We start from the raw sequence: 16,145 nt of genomic DNA on the forward strand, positions 1-16,145 counted from the left end.
CAACCATTCTTTTTATGCTGCTGCTACTCTCTGTTTATCATATATGCATAGTCACTTTAACTATACATTCAATTGGGCCGACCAACCACTGCTCCCGCACATTGGCTAACCGGGCTATCTGCATTGTGTCCCGCCACCCACCACCCGCCAACCCCTCTTTTACGCTACTGCTACTCTCTGTTCATCATATATGCATAGTCACTTTAACCATATCTACATGTACATACTACCTCAACCAGCCTGACCAACCGGTGTCTGTATGTAGCCTCGCTAATGTATATAGCCTCGCTACTGTATATAGCCTGTCTTTTTACTGTTGTTTTATTTCTTTACTTACCTATTGTTCACCTAACACCTTTTTTGCAATATTGGTTAGAGCCTGTAGTAAGCATTTCACTGTAAGGTCTACCTACAACTGTTGTATTCGGCGCACGTGACAAATTAACTTGATTTGATGGCTGCTCCCCTGCACAGTCATGTTAAATCCATAGATTAGGAAATGTATTTCAATTGACTTATAACTCTATATGAACTGTAAGTCAACAACATCTTTGAAATTGTTGCATGTTGCGTTTATGTCTTTGTTCAGTATATCTCTCTAGGAGCTGAACACTCATCAATATTGTCCAGTAATTGTAATGCCAAGGTAAGATTTGAATGGAGAAAGTGACACTGCTTTGCTTTACATCCTATCAGTATCGACACATGTTCCAATGAATCACTTAGCGAATGTTCTCGCTGTTTGGTGTTTTAGAAAACGCAAGTTACATCTTTGGCCATTGTAGGAACTATGCATCGTTAAAACACTTGTAAGTTCCATCGCTATCGAGAACTCAGGCCCTGATCTTGCAGCTGTTTTCGGTGGAACATATAGTTATAACTATTATAATAACATGTAACTTGTGATTTGTTGCCAGTGTGAATATGTCCCTTGTGATTGGTTGTCAGTGACTCAGGGGTCTCTGGGTTTGCTGACTGTATAGTAAATGGGAGGAGCCTCAGAGGTGCTGTGTGGATGATTGACAGTAGAGTAGGCGGGGCTTTGACCAATGTTGACGGTGGCATAGTAACCAGGAGAAGTGCCCTCTTTAGCGATGACGACAGTGGCCTCATTGGGGCAGCTGGGGTCCTTGTGGAAGTTGACGTTGGTGTAGTTGAGAGAGTCAGAGGGGCTTGTGGGTAAGTTGGCAGTGGCGTAGATGGTGGTGGTCACACTACCTGAACTGGACTGTAGGGGGCGGTCCTTTATCTCCTCATAGTCACCATCACCATGACAACCCTGGAGAGGAGGAAAAGGAGGAGAGGGATGGGAGGACATAATGAGAGAGGGGAGAATTAAGCGATAAGGCCTGAGGAGGTGTGGTATATTGCCAATATACCACGGCTAAGGGCTGTTCTTATGCACGACAATGTCACAGTATTTCTGTTTTCTATATATTTTGGTTTGGTCAGGGTGTGACTAGGGTGGGTACCCTCGTGTTGTATGTCTAGGTTTTTTGTATGTCTAGGGTTGTTGTAGGTCTAGGGGTTTTGTATGTCTATGTTGGCCTGATATAGTTCCTAATCAGAGACAGCTGTTTTTTGTTGTCTCTGATTGGGGATCATATTTAGGCAGCCCTTTTTCCCCACTTTCTGGTGTAGGATCTTGTCTACAGCCTGTGTGCACACTAGTAGCTTCACTGTTTGTTCGTTCGTTCGTTCGTTCGTTCGTTCGGTTGGTTGGTTTGTTGTTTTGTTTTGGTGAGTTCATTTCATTAAACATTCATGGAACTCTATTCACGCTGCGCCTTGGTCTCATCATTACCACGATCGTGACAGAAGATCCCATCACAAAAGGACCAAGTTGTCACGTTCTCACCTTAGTTATTTTGTTAAGTCTTTGTTTGAGTATGGTCAGGGTGTGAGTTGGGTGGGTTGTCTGTTAGTTTTTCTATGATTTGCTATTTCTGTGTTTGGCCTGGTATGGTTCTCAATCAGAGGCAGCTGTCAATCGTTGTCCCTGATTGAGAACCATATTTAAGTAGCCTGTTTTCTATTGTGTTTCGTGGGTGTTTTCTGTTGTCTGCACCAGCCAGAACTGTTTTCGGTTGTTTCTCTTTGTTATTTTTATTATTTCCGTGTTCATTTGAATAAATATGGACGCACACCATGCTACACCATGCTACACCTTGGTCCTCCTCTTCTCCTTCATACGACGACACAAGTTGCGTGTTCAGGAGGAATGGACCTGGGAGGAGATCCCTGATGGAGCAGGACCCAGGACCCAGGCTGGGGAGTATCGCCGTCCGAGGGAGGAAAAAGCGGAACGGCGACCTTACGAGGAGTATTAACAATGATGCAAGCACCAGAGGCAGCCCCAAAATATTTTTTTATGAGCGGGGCACACGGGGAGATTGGCGGAGGTAGGGTTCAGACCTGAGCCAACTCCTTGTGCTTACCATGGGGAGCGTGTGACTGGTCAGGCACCGTGTTATGCAGTGATGCCTCGCTAGAGTGGGCATCCAGCCAGGACGGGTTGTGCCGGGTCTGTGCTCCTGGTCTCCAGTACACCTCTTCGGACTAGGATATCCTGCCCGGCTCTACGTACTGTATCGCCAGTACGCCTTCACAGCCCAGTGCGTCCTGTGCCAGCGCCCCGCATGTATCGACCTAAAGTGAGCATCCAGCCAGGACGCATTGTGCCAGCTTTACGCTCCAAGTCTCCAGTGCGTCTCCACAGTCCAGTACTTCCTGTGCCTCCTCTCCACACTCGCCCTGAGATGCGTGTCATCAGCCCGGTGCCACCTGTACCGGTCCCACGCATCAGACCTCCAGTGCGCCTCCCCAGTCCAGAGCTTCCGGCGACGTTTCACAGTCCGGAACCTCCAGCGATGGTCCCAGTCCGGAACCTCCAGCGACGGTCCCTAGTCCGGAACCTCCACTTTCTGGTGTGGGATCTTGTCTACAGTTAGGTGCCTGTGTGCACACTAGTAGCTTCACGGTTGGTTTGGTTGTTTTTTTCAGTGAGTTTCAGTTTGTTGGTTATTTGTTGTTTTGTTTTGGTGAGTTCAGTTCAGTTCATTAAAAATACGTGGAACTCTATTCACGCTGCGCCTTGGTCTCATCATTACGTCAATCGTGGCAGACAAAACGCTCTTAGCCGTGGTATATTGACCATATACCTCAACCCCCACGAAGTCACTTATTGATATTTTAAACTGGTACCCAATGTAAATAGAACAGTAAAAATACATGTTTAGTCATACCCCTGGTATACCACGGCTGTCAGCCAATCAGCATTCAGGGCTCGAACCACTCAGATTACAACACACACACACACACACACACACACACACACACACACACACACACACACACACACACACACACACACACACACACACACACACACACACACACACACACACACACACACACACACACACACACACACACACACACACACACACACACACACACACACACTGGCCTCACTGTTGGTCCCGGTGTCTGTGTTCACCCTGGAAGCTGAAGAGTCAACTGTGGAACACAACACAGTGTCATACACTTCACACATGCCACTATTGGGCTGCAGCAGTTTGTTCAGGAGGTTTTCAGAGCCCTGTTCACAATGAGACCTCTATTTCTCAACCAGGGTCAAAGGAAATGTTTTCTTTGAAAGAAAACTGGGTGTGAAAACCGTAATTTCCCATTATTTGACACAGTGTGTGTGTGTGAGTATGTTTGTGTGTGTTTGTTTATGAGAGTGAGTGTTGCTCACCTGTTTCCTTGTTGCATTTCCATCTATAGACTATGAACAGGCTGACCACAAGCACCAATAGCAGCATGACCAGAGTCACAGATACTATGATGACCACTGATGTATCTGAACACAGAAACAAACAGTACCATTAGAACACTTACTTGACAATCAGCACTTCTGTTCAACTTACATAGGGCCTTTTACACTGTGAAGTAAGATCTGCCTCTCTTCCACATCAGTTGTGTAACTTTTCTGTTTACTTCCTGTCCTGACAGGATGTGGGGGCCAACATTCATGCTTCATGTCTGGGTGCAGCTATTAGCATACTGTATACACTATAGTATATAGACTAAAAGAAGGCTAGCTGTTCAAACTGTTCAAACAATTCACAAATGCTGAGTACTGGTATTAAAGTTATTCTTGCAGGGGCATGTGTTGTCAGAGAGACACTGTTTTTATACTATACCTCTCAGAGTGGGCAATCTGGTGTAGTATCCCACACTACCTGCGGATGTGGCTTGGGAATCTGATTCCAAAGTCAAATTTGATGCAAGATACATCTCTTTACACTACAAAAATATGTTTACAAACTAGGCTCAATGTTTATTTACCAGAACTGTTGTGTGTTGATGGTAAGATGGATGATGGTGATGACACGGATGATGGTGAGATGGAGTTGGCAGTAGGTTGGGAGGTGGCGTTAGGTGGGGAGAATAGAGTTGGTGAAACTGGGTTTGAGAGGGAGAGAAAGAGAGAATGTGTCTCATACCTACAGTATGCTTGTGTGTCTGACAGATGAACTCACCCAACTTCTATCAGAGTTGGGGTCAATTCCATTTAAATTAAAGTCATTCGAAAAGCAAACCAAATTCCAATTCCAAAGATATTTCTATTTAGATAGGTTTCCATCCAATTGGTGACAGAATTTCATGGAAATATTCGTAAAACAGCAACTACAAAAACATCATTTTTTCCCACCAATGGTGTTTCCACTAAACAAATTTGTTGCGATTTGTGATGACATACTTTTCCGCTTAAATTTTCATGTACTGAATAAAATGACATATGAAATGAAGTATTGCTTAAGCAAGACATGGGACAATAATAGAGCAACAGTGACAGTTACAACAGTAAGAGTTCCTCGTCAGTGTTCCCAGTCAGTCTCTGTCAAGACGGTCCAGAGACGGACCCCGAATCTTGAGAAATCTGTTGGAGAAGTAAGTTCTGAAAAAACTAATATTTTCCAAGGAAATATTATCAATAATTTCTACTAGCCATCTATGGAAGCAAAGGGGGTTGGGTGACTTCCATTCTATGAGGATACATTTTTTTGCAGTCACCCATCCTCATCGGATGATCTTAGAACAGACTCAAGGAGAGCAAGTTCAATGGGCCCTCTCATATACCTTTGAGTACCAATCAAATATTATTAAGTAGGGGGCAGAGCCAAAAAAGATGACTCAATGAACCTCTGAGGCTTTACATGTGTCACACAGTGGGGAGACCTGAGGAGAAATTATATGTAATTCGGAGTAATAGTCTATGCATGACTTTGTATTGTATCAATTTATATCTGCCAATGATGGAACAGGAGTGATTCTAGACAGGGCTTCTTCCCATAAATCATCTGAGGTCTCAATATTTAACTCTTTACCGCAGGTCTCCTTGAGATGACTAGTAGAGGCAGTGCCCCATGGTGTAATGAATACGATGGGAGACAGAGTGCTGGTTTTAAGTGCAGGGCGCAGCAGGTGTTTATTTGTAAAAGACCACAGGAGGAGGCAGGTAGCTGGGTCCAGAGGCAGGCAGGAGGTCATACACAGGGACTCCAGAAAGGTAATGGTACAGGCAGGGTACTGGCTAATAAAAGGCTAATAACGTAGTCCGGGAGATCAGGCAAGAGGTTGACGACAGGAAATCTGATAGGAAAAAGTACAGGCAGGGAGGAGGCAAAAAGGCGTCGTTAGTGAGGATGGCCAAAAATCTACAATACACAGGAGGACTAATACGGAAATGAACAGCGCTCCGACTAGAATGTGTATCAAAACAAACAACACCTCACAATGATGGGGTGCAAAGAACTGAACTAAATAGTGTGTGTGAATGACATACAGGTGTGGGAACAGGTTATCAGAATTCAGGTGGTTGGGATCTGGAGAGTGGTTGGGATCAGGGGATCTATGTGTTTGAGAGTTTGAGCTGGAAAGCGGGCTGGAAAGTGAGCTGCGTTCAGGGGATCTATGAGTTTGAGAGTGTAAGTTGGAAGCAGATGTTACACATAGATCATCTGTGGTTCTTGAGATGACCAGTAGAGGCCTCTGTGTAGTTGGAGAAAAAGGGGACAAACTGTGATGAAGTGTTTTGAGAGAAACCCTCCCTCCCCACTGTCTCCCCAGAGAAACCCTCCCTCACCACTGTTTCTCCAGAGAAACCCTCCCTCCCCACTACCTCCCCAGAGAAACCCTCCCTCCCCACTGCTTCCCCAGAGGAACCCTCCCTCCCCACTGTCTCCCCAGAGAAACCCTCCCTCCCCACTACCTCCCCAGAGAAACCCCCCCGCACTGTTTCTCCAGAGAAACCCTCCCTCCCCACTGTTTCTCCAGAGAAACCCTCCCTCCCCACTGTTTCTCCAGAGAAACCCTCCCTCCCCACTGCTTCCCCAGAGGAACCCTCCCTCCCCACTGTCTCCCCAGAGAAACCCTCCCTCCCCACTGTCTCCCCAGAGAAACCCTCCCTCCCCACTGTTTCTCCAGAGAAACCCTCCCTCCCCACTACCTCCCCAGAGAAACCCTCCCTCCCCACTACCTCCCCAGAGAAACCCTACCTCCCCAGAGGAACCCTCCCTCCTCACTGCTTCTCCAGAGAAACCCTCCCTCCCCACTGTTTCTCCAGAGAAACCCTCCCTCCCCACTGTTTCTCCAGAGAAACCCTCCCTCCCCACTGTCTCCCCAGAGAAACCCTCCCTCCCCACTGCTTCCCCAGAGAAACCCTCCCTCCCCACTGCTTCCCCAGAGAAACCCTCCCTCCCCACTGTCTCCCCAGAGAAACCCTCCCTCCCCACTGTCTCCCCAGAGAAACCCTCCCTCCCCACTGTCTCCCCAGAGGAACCCTCCCTCCTCACTGCTTCTCCAGAGAAACCCTCCCTCCCCACTGTTTCTCCAGAGAAACCCTCCCTCCCCACTGTTCCTCCAGAGAAACCCTCCCTCCCCACTGTCTCCCCAGAGAAACCCTCCCTCCCCACTACCTCCCCAGAGAAACCCTCCCTCCTCACTGCTTCCCCAAAATAAGTACCCTTCTCTACATCTCACGTAAATGAGGACCGCCGGGCATGATGGCTTGAACAAACCCAATACTACGCTAGTTAGCTAGCAGCAGTCAGACTTAACTAACAGCCCTCTCTGTGGTTCTAGTTAGCTAGCAGCAGTCAGACTTAACTAACAGCCCTCTCTGTGGTTCTAGTTAGCTAGCAGCAGTCAGACTTAACTAACAGCCCTCTCTGTGGTTCTAGTTAGCTAGCAGCAGTCAGACTTAACTAACAGCCCTCTCTGTGGTTCTAGTTAACTAGCAGCAGTCAGACTTAACTAACAGCCCTCTCTGCGGTTCTAGTTAGCTAGCAGCAGTCAGACTTAACTAACAGCCCTCTCTGCGGTTCTAGTTAGCTAGCAGCAGTCAGACTTAACTAACAGCCCTCTCTGCGGTTCTAGTTAGCTAGCAGCAGTCAGACTTAACTAACAGCCCTCTCTGCGGTTCTAGTTAGCTAGCAGCAGTCAGACTTAACTAACAGCCCTCTCTGCGGTTCTAGTTAGCTAGCAGCAGTCAGACTTAACTAACAGCCCTCTCTGCGGTTCTAGTTAGCTAGCAGCAGTCAGACTTAACTAACAGCCCTCTCTGCGGTTCTAGTTAGCTAGCAGCAGTCAGACTTAACTAACAGCCCTCTCTGCGGTTCTAGTTAGCTAGCAGCAGTCAGACTTAACTAACAGCCCTCTCTGCGGTTCTAGTTAGCTAGCAGCAGTCAGACTTAACTAACAGCCCTCTCTGTGGTTCTAGTTAGCTAGCAGCAGTCAGACTTAACTAACAGCCCTCTCTGTGGTTCTAGTTAGCTAGCAGCAGTCAGACTTAACTAACAGCCCTCTCTGTGGTTCTAGTTAGCTAGCAGCAGTCAGACTTAACTAACAGCCCTCTCTGTGGTTCTAGTTAGCTAGCAGCAGTCAGACTTAACTAACAGCCCTCTCTGTGGTTCTAGTTAGCTAGCAGCAGTCAGACTTAACTAACAGCCCTCTCTGTGGTTCTTGGAAAACAAATTAATATGCTACCGTTTATGAATAAACATCAAATCCACTGTTTGCTCAGTCAAAGTGCTGCCAATGACTGGAACGAACTACAAAAATCTCTGAAACTGGAAATGCTTATCTCCCTCACTAGCTTTAAGCACCAGCTGTCAGACCAGCTCACAGATGACTGCACCTGTACATAGCCCATCTATAATTCAGGCCAAACTGTATTTTTCCCCCTACTGTATTTATGTATTTATTATGCTCCTTTGCACCCCATTATTTCTATCTTTACTTTGCACATTGTTCTACTGCAAATCCACTATTCCAGTGTTTTACTTGCTATATTGTATTTAATTCGCCACCATGACCTTTTTTTGTTGCCTTCACCTCCCTTATCTCACCTCATTTGCTCACATCGTATATAGACTTATTTTTCTACTGTATTATTGACTGTATGTTTGTTTTACTCCATGTGTAACTCTGTGTTGTTGTATGTGTCGAACTGCTTTGCTTTATCTTGGCCAGGTCGCAATTGTAAATGAGAACTTGTTCTCAACTTGCCTAAATAAATATCCCAAAAATGTGTGGCGAGTGATTTCACCCTTTCAGGGGTTTGCTGTAGTTTTTATACGTAACTTGGTGAAGACTCCATGCAAATGTGATGAACATGTACCTTGGCTGGAAAACACAGGCTGTATTTCACTTCTGCCTCTCTCATGGTCTGCATCATTGCTCCATCACCTCCATGGTGTAGTCGGGGAAGATGAGAACCTTTTGGTCTTTGTATTCCATAGATTGCTGTCGTCCAAGTCGTAGAATGAGCTCCTTTTCCTGAAAGTGATGTACCCTTGCGATTATGGTGCGTGGCTTGGCACCTGGTGAGGGCTTTGCCTGTAGATAGCGGTGTGTACGGTCAACGAGGAGCGGCTTTGGGAAGTTGTCATTGCCCAGCAGCTTGGGAATGAGCTTGGAAACAAACTCTGTGGGTTTCCCTTGTTCATCATCCTCCAAAATCCCCACAAGTTTGATGCTCAGCTTGCGACTCCTGTCTTCTCAATTGAGAACCTTGGCTTGGAGAGCCTCATTCTTCTTTTTAAGCAGCGCACTTGTGGTTTACAGACATCCAATCTGGGTGTCATGATCAGACAGGGCCTCATCAGCCTCAGCCTTCAGTTCGGCCTGTGATGTCTTTAGACACTCTAACTTTGTTTCAAGCCTGTCAAAACGATCATTGATAGTTTTTATTACAGCCTCTTTCATTTTTTGACACATTGCTGTGGCAGTATCTTGTTGCTGCGCATCTGGAGAGTTGTCATCACCAGACTCAAAATGGCGCTAGCTGCTGCTTGCTGGGGCCTTTGCGTTAGCTGTTTGATTGTTTTTTGTCGCCATGTTTCACTGCTAGTTAGTGCATGGGGAATAAAATAAACAACGTGTATATTTTTGGGAAATAAAATAAAGATTCAAAAATCTGCAGAGAGGAGATCTGAAGGAACACTTCTACCCCATTCGCAGAATCACTAGTGCCACTGTCACGCCCTGACCTTAGAAATCCTTTTAATGCTCTATTTGGTTAGGTCAGGGTGTGACTAGGGTGGACAATCTATGTTTTCTATTTCTTTGTTGGCCTGGTATGGTTCCCAATCAGAGGCAGCTGTCTATCATTGTCTCTGATTGGGGGTCATATTTAGGCAGCCCTTTCCCACCTGGTGTTTGTGGGATCTTGTTTTTGTGTAGCTGCCTGTGAGCAGCCTAGAACGTCATGTTTCATTTTCTTCTATATTATTTTTGGTGAGTTTCATATTTATTAAACATGTGGAACTCTAAGTACGCTGCACCTTGGTCCATTCATTTAGATGAGCATGACAGCCGCCGAATAAAAACAATTCTAAGCATGCATCCTGTTTGCAATGAGGCGCTAATGTAAAACTGCAAAGAAAGGGTCACAGAAATTAACTTTATGTCCTGAATAGAAAGCATTATGTTTGTGGCAATTTCGACACAACACAACACTCTTCATTTTCAAGCATGGTGGCTGCATCACGTTATCAGCAAACACGGATAAAAATAAATGGAATAGAGCTAAGCACAGGCAAACTCCTAGATGAAAACCTGGTTCAGTCTGCCTTCCAAAAGACACTGGGAGACAAATTCACCTTTTAGTAGGACAATAACCTAAAACACAAGGCCAAATATACACTGGAGTTGGACATTGAATGCTCCTGAGTGGTTACACTTAAATCAGCTTGAAAATATATGGCAAGACTTAAACATGGCTATCTAGCAATGATCATCAACCAACTTGACAGATCTTTTTAAAGAATGATGTCCAAATATTGTACAATCCAGGTATGCATCTCCCGAAAGAGAGTCGGACCAAAATGCAGCGTGGTTAGTTCGCTCTTAGAGACTTACCCAGAAAGACTCGCAGCTGTAATCACTGCCAAATGTGATTCTAACATGTATTGACTCAGGGATTTGAATAGTTATGTAAATTCGATTTTTCTGTATTTAATTTTCAATACATTTGCTAAAAATATTGTGTGCCAATTTCTTCAATTTTGAAGTCAAACTGTATTGCAACAAAATGTGTAATAAGTCAAGGTGTATGAATACTTTCTGAATGCACTGTAAATGTACCCTGATCGCTGCAATCGCTGACAGGCGTATAGAAGGAAGTGTGGTTTCTGCTCTTCCTGTTCAGATATTTTAGTTGTCATTTAGCCAACTACATGTATCTCTCTCTCTCTCTCATACACAGGTGCTAGGTGGAGGTTGCTAAGGATGATTGAGTTGGTGAAGCTGGGTTTGTTACTGTTCTTGTAGTAGTTTCTGTTGTGGTTACTGTTGGGGCTGCTAAAAAACTAAGTATTTTTGTTGTCATATCTCTCTCTCTCAGATATGGGAGTTTATCAATATTGGATCTGTTTTAAAATTCTTTGTGGGTCTGTGTATTTTGAGGGAAATGTGTGTTTCTAATATGGTCGTACATTTGACAGGAGGTGAGGAAGTGCAGCTCAGTTTCCACCTCATTCAGCAGTCAGTGTGCACATAGCTTGTCATCTCTTGAGAGCCAGGCCTGGCTTCGGCAGCCTCTGTCAATAGCAAGGCTATGCTCACTGAGTCTGCACATAGTCAAAGCTTTCCTTAAATTTGGGTCAGTCACAGGGGTCAAGTATTCTGCCACTGTGTACTCTATGTTTATGGCCAAATAGCATTCTAGTTTGCTCAGATTTGTTGTTAATTCTTTCTAATGTGTCAAGTAATTATCTTTTAGTTTTCTCATGATTTAGTTGGGTGTAATTGTGTTGCTGTCCTGGGGCTCTGTAGGGCCTGTTTTTGTTTGTGAAAAGAGCCCCAGGACCAGCTTGCTTAGGGGACTCTTCTCCGGGTTAAACTCTCTGTAGGTGATGGCTTTGTTACGGAAGGTTTAGGAATCACTTCATTTTAGGTGGTTCTAGAATGTAACGGCTCTTTTCTTGATTTTTATCAATTGCTGGTATCGGCCTAATTCTGCTCTGCATGCATTATTAGGTGTTTTACATTGTACTCAGAGGATATTTTTTCTGAAATATGCATGCAGTATCAAATTTGGTGTTTTTCCTATTTTGTGAATTCTTGGTTGGTGAGCAGACCCCAGACCTCACAACCACCATTCCTTTTGATGGCGTAGAAGGCCCTTCTTGTCTTGTCTCTCAGAACTACACAGCTTTGTGGAAGTTACCTGTGGCACTGATGTTTAGGTCAAGGTATGTCTAGTATTTTTGTCTGCTCTAGGGCAACGGTGTCTAGATTAAATTTGTATTTGTGGTCCTGGCAACTGAATTATTTTTGGAACACCATTATTTTTGTCTTACTGAGATTTACTTTCTGGGGTCTCTTTATCTCTCTCTCACTTTCTCGTTTGCTCTCTCTCTCGCTCCCCCCCCTCTCTCTCTGTCTCTTTTTATCTCTCTCTCCTAAATTTAACACAGTTAAAGTTGGTTGAGTAATACTGTATGAGCTATGCCAAACAAATGTTCTTTTATATTCTTGATAACATCTAAACTGCCATGACAGGTTTCCGAGACAGATGTAGAAACATTTAATAGATTACATAGGAAGTTAAGATGTGTTCCAGTTGTTTTTAACGCCTCAACTCACACAGGCACACCCAGTCCTCTTCCTGTCACGCCCTGATCTGCCTCACCTGTCCTTGTGCTTGTCTCCACCCCTCTCCAGGTGTAGCCCATCTTCCCCATTATCCCCTGGGAATTTATACCTGTGTTTTCTGTCTGTATGTGCCAGTTCGTCTTGTTTGCCAAGTCAACCAGTGGTTTTCTCTCAGCTCCTGGTTTTTCCTAGTCTCTCTTTTTCTCATCCTCCTGGTTTTTGACCCTTGCCTGTCCTGACTCTGAGCCCGCCTGCCTGACCACTCTGCCTGCCCCTGACCTCGAGCCTGCCTGCCGCCCTGTACCGTTTTGGACTCTGCCCTGGCTATGAACCTGCCTTTTGTCTATCCCTTGGATTATAATAAATACCAGAGCTCCAACCATCTGCCTCCAGTGACTGCGTCTGGGTCTCGCCTTGTGTCGTTATAATTCCATCTAAGCTTCTCACTTCACTGACATACAACTGTGTCCTGATCAATCTGTCTCACAATGCAAAACAGGCAAATTAAAAAACAGTCTTACTCTTGATATCAAGCTGGACTGCTGACAGGGTATCGAGAGCTTGGTTGTTCTGTACACCACAGAGATATCGCCCAGCATCCTCTTGGGTTAGTCTGGTGATGGTCACGGTGAATGCTCCGGCTGTCCTGTTGTCGAACAGTGAGAACCTCCCGTTCTGGCTTTTCGTTGTTGTCACTTTTACATCATCTATGCACCTCGACTGCGTCGTCACTTTGCAGAAGTATTTCTCATTGTCTTCAGTTTTTTCATCATACATACAATGAATGGAGACTGTCTGTTCTTCATAGCCAGTCACTGCAGTGTGATTCTCACAGCACCGATCTGTCATTTTAAACACACATGCAGGCTTAGAGCTCAGAAATAAGTTCAGCCGATTTATTATAAATACATATCATAAGAAGTAAGGTTTGGAAACTCCAATGACAAAGAATTATACACCATGAAACCTCCTTGTCTAATGTGTTAGTTATCTGTCCTCCAATACATGCAGAATACATGTGTGTTTGATCCCACTATTCACGGAAGTTGAATGAACGGATTATTTTAGGGCATTCCAACTTGAGATTGATTCCTTTATGTTGATGATCATGTAAATCATACATTGAGGTTGAGTCAATTAAAAACACAGTATGCATGAACTGTTAAGCAATCGATGTGTAGGGATCTCAAGTTGGGAGTCGGGCTAATAGCAGAGACCTCATTAGGAATGTTTAATGTAAAATGTTGAGTATGAAAGTGGTAATGTTTTGAGAATGAGAATCAGAGGTTTACAGTACCTCCATGCACTTCAGGGTCCAGTCCAAATCGTTCCACTCCACACCAGTATGTTCCAGCACCATCTGACATCAGGTTGGTGATGGTCACAATGAAGACTCTGACCCCTTTGTCGTCATATAGGGAGTATCTCCATTTAGAGCTTCGTTCTTCATCCTCAGTCTCAATATCATTGTCTCCCAAAAATGTTATACACTCCATTTTGCTGCCTTTGCATATGTACTTCTGGTGGCTCCTCCACTCCTCTCTATAGGGGCATCTGATCTCTGCCTTGCCTCCCTTATATCTTTCCACTGTGATCAACTCTGCTGAACACACACTCCACATAGCAGCTGTAGGACACACCAACAGTCTCATTACAAACAGTACAAACACCCCAGCTTCCATTTCACATACTGTAAGAGGGGTTTCTACTCTGAATGAGTTACACTGTAAAATGTGGACATGTGTTCATTCAGACTGATGTACTCACCTAAGAGGAGGACAACCTTCAGTGTGAGGACCAGCAGGATAACCATGATGACTTGTGGCTCCCAGCTAGTTCAAGTCTCTTTAGACCCTGTACACCCTGTTTACTCCAGTCCCCTCAATACTTCTACGTCCAGTTACCACCCCAGTACAGGAAGATCTGCTCCTGCAGTGTGTATGAGAACCACTCTGAGTGTGTGTTAGTGTGTGTAGTGCAGGAAGTTGTTTGACTATTTACTTCCTGAAATAATTTCACTACTCTGTAAAACTTTTTAACATCATCCAGAAATAATCCGTAAATGAGTCATTTATAAATAGATTTCTCGTCATTCATTAATCATAATATATATGGACAATTATTCAAACAACTTTTAAAATATGTATTAACAGTTATTAATTAGGGTGGCAGGTAGCCCAGCAGTTAGGAGCATTGGGCCAACTTGCTGGTTCAAATCCCCAAGCAGACGAAATGAAAAATATGCCTGTGCCCTTGAGCAAGGCAATTAACCTTAATTGTTCCTGTAAGTTGCTCCGGATAAGAGCGTCTGTGAAATGACAAAAATGTAAATAATTAACAAGATATAGATCCTTATATTATAAACTTACATATGGAATTATTTTAAGATGGTCATGCCATGGCTCAGGTATCTGATTTTTAATTTAAGGACCCTTTTAGGTATAAAAAAGGTTCTATTTAAAAATGATGTTATAAAATATTGAATCTGTCCATAGACACGCATTGATTAACACATTCATAAATGTCAAAAAAGACAGTCAAAAAATGAATCATAAGGAATGAGTTTTTGAAGTGTCTGTCTTATAACTAGGATATATAAGAAAGCTTGACACATATTTAACCCCTTATTTTTGTTGGCACAAAACTGCCTCCATACTTCCATTCATTTATATGAGTTACCTTCAGACGAATTACGTGAACACCCTCGTGTTTGTGACAGTCTACACTTTCTACAGTGGGGTCATATTAGTTTGTAGCCCAAATGGTTCGGATGCTACAGACAAAAGACTCCCGACAAATCCTGTGGCACTTGTGGAGGGTCGTAGAGCATAACCAAACTGTTCGGATTACCAAACTGTTTTTGACATGTCTCCTATCTGACAAACAGCACTGTAGCTCTGTGGCATAGATGGATGTGGTGGATTGAGATGCAGCACATGCAAAAAACATATCTCTAGCTTTAACTCAAGTATTAATAAACACCTTACTGTCATGACGTTGCCCTGTTGGGTGAGGTTTATGACCCCACCCCCCCATAAATACCTTTCCCCCTTTTCTCTCCACTCTACAGAATGGACTCTTGGAAAGCCCTTCGCTAACTTAGAGTATGGTAACATCAAAAGGTTGGGAAATGGAACAATATTTCCCTTTCTCAATTAGTTGAAAGTGTCCATTGGTACATAAAGAATATGATGTCAGATCAGTTGGTGTCTGGGACATTATATCTGATGATAGGATGACATAAATTGCATCTTGGAAAGTCTACATATTCTAGTTATCAGAATCACATGGAATTGTTGTGCAATTTAAATGTTTAAAAATGAAACTATTTGTGAAAAGATTAACTGTAATTTTAGCTTCTAAATGAGAGAATTGTTTTCATAAGTAAACTATGCTCACTCAGTGGCCACAACCAAGTGAGCAGACATCGGTTGAGAACTATGAAACACACCCTACTCTCCCCCAATACAAAAGCCTGTTGACTGAAGTCAAACTCAGTTCCCGATGACGTTCCCGATACATGTACATTTAAAAGGGCTAATTTCATCTACAACCTAACGAAATTAACATTTAATTCCAGGAATGTTAGGAATGCTGTCCTAACGTTTAAAAGGGTGAATTTCAAAGTGGAGGTGACGATCACCACACTGGAATGGTGAATTTCAAAGTGGAGGTGACGATCACCACACTGGAATTGTGAATTTCGACTTGACCAGCCAGAATACAGTGCGAGCTGATTATGGCAACTTGGTATGAACTTTGAACGATTATTCATTAACCTCTTGGAACACTAGGGGCAGTATTTCATTTTTGGATGAAAAAACATTCCCGTTTTAAACAAGATATTTTGTCACGAAAAGATGCTCGACTATGCATATAATTGACAGCTTTGAAAAGAAAACACTCTGACGTTTCCAAAACTGCAAAGATATTATCTGTGAGTGCCACAGAACTGATGCTACAGGTGAAACCAAGAT

The 16,145-nt window shown here is 43.9% G+C and overlaps 1 protein-coding gene across 2 annotated transcripts; it reads right to left on the reverse strand.

The window, feature by feature from the left end:
- Positions 1–351: 351 nt before the first annotated feature.
- On the reverse strand, positions 352–14,061 carry LOC124040999 (CMRF35-like molecule 7). Of its 2 annotated transcripts, XM_046358147.1 has the most exons (7): positions 13,936–14,061; positions 13,466–13,795; positions 12,690–13,010; positions 4,354–4,470; positions 3,761–3,865; positions 3,470–3,519; positions 354–1,279 (listed from the first exon to the last, which is right to left on the reverse strand). In XM_046358147.1, the coding sequence occupies exons 1-7, from the start codon at positions 13,979–13,981 to the stop codon at positions 953–955; spliced, it is 1,296 nt and encodes a 431-aa protein (XP_046214103.1). In that variant the 5' UTR covers positions 13,982–14,061; the 3' UTR covers positions 354–952. The 2 variants fall into 2 exon arrangements, with proteins under 2 accessions (XP_046214104.1, XP_046214103.1); XM_046358148.1 differs by lacking the exon at positions 12,690–13,010 and having other exon boundaries at positions 352–1,279.
- Positions 14,062–16,145: the final 2,084 nt, after the last annotated feature.

This window comes from Oncorhynchus gorbuscha, linkage group LG08 (assembly GCF_021184085.1).
Source record: "Oncorhynchus gorbuscha isolate QuinsamMale2020 ecotype Even-year linkage group LG08, OgorEven_v1.0, whole genome shotgun sequence".
NCBI classification, from domain to species: Eukaryota; Metazoa; Chordata; class Actinopteri; order Salmoniformes; family Salmonidae; genus Oncorhynchus; species Oncorhynchus gorbuscha.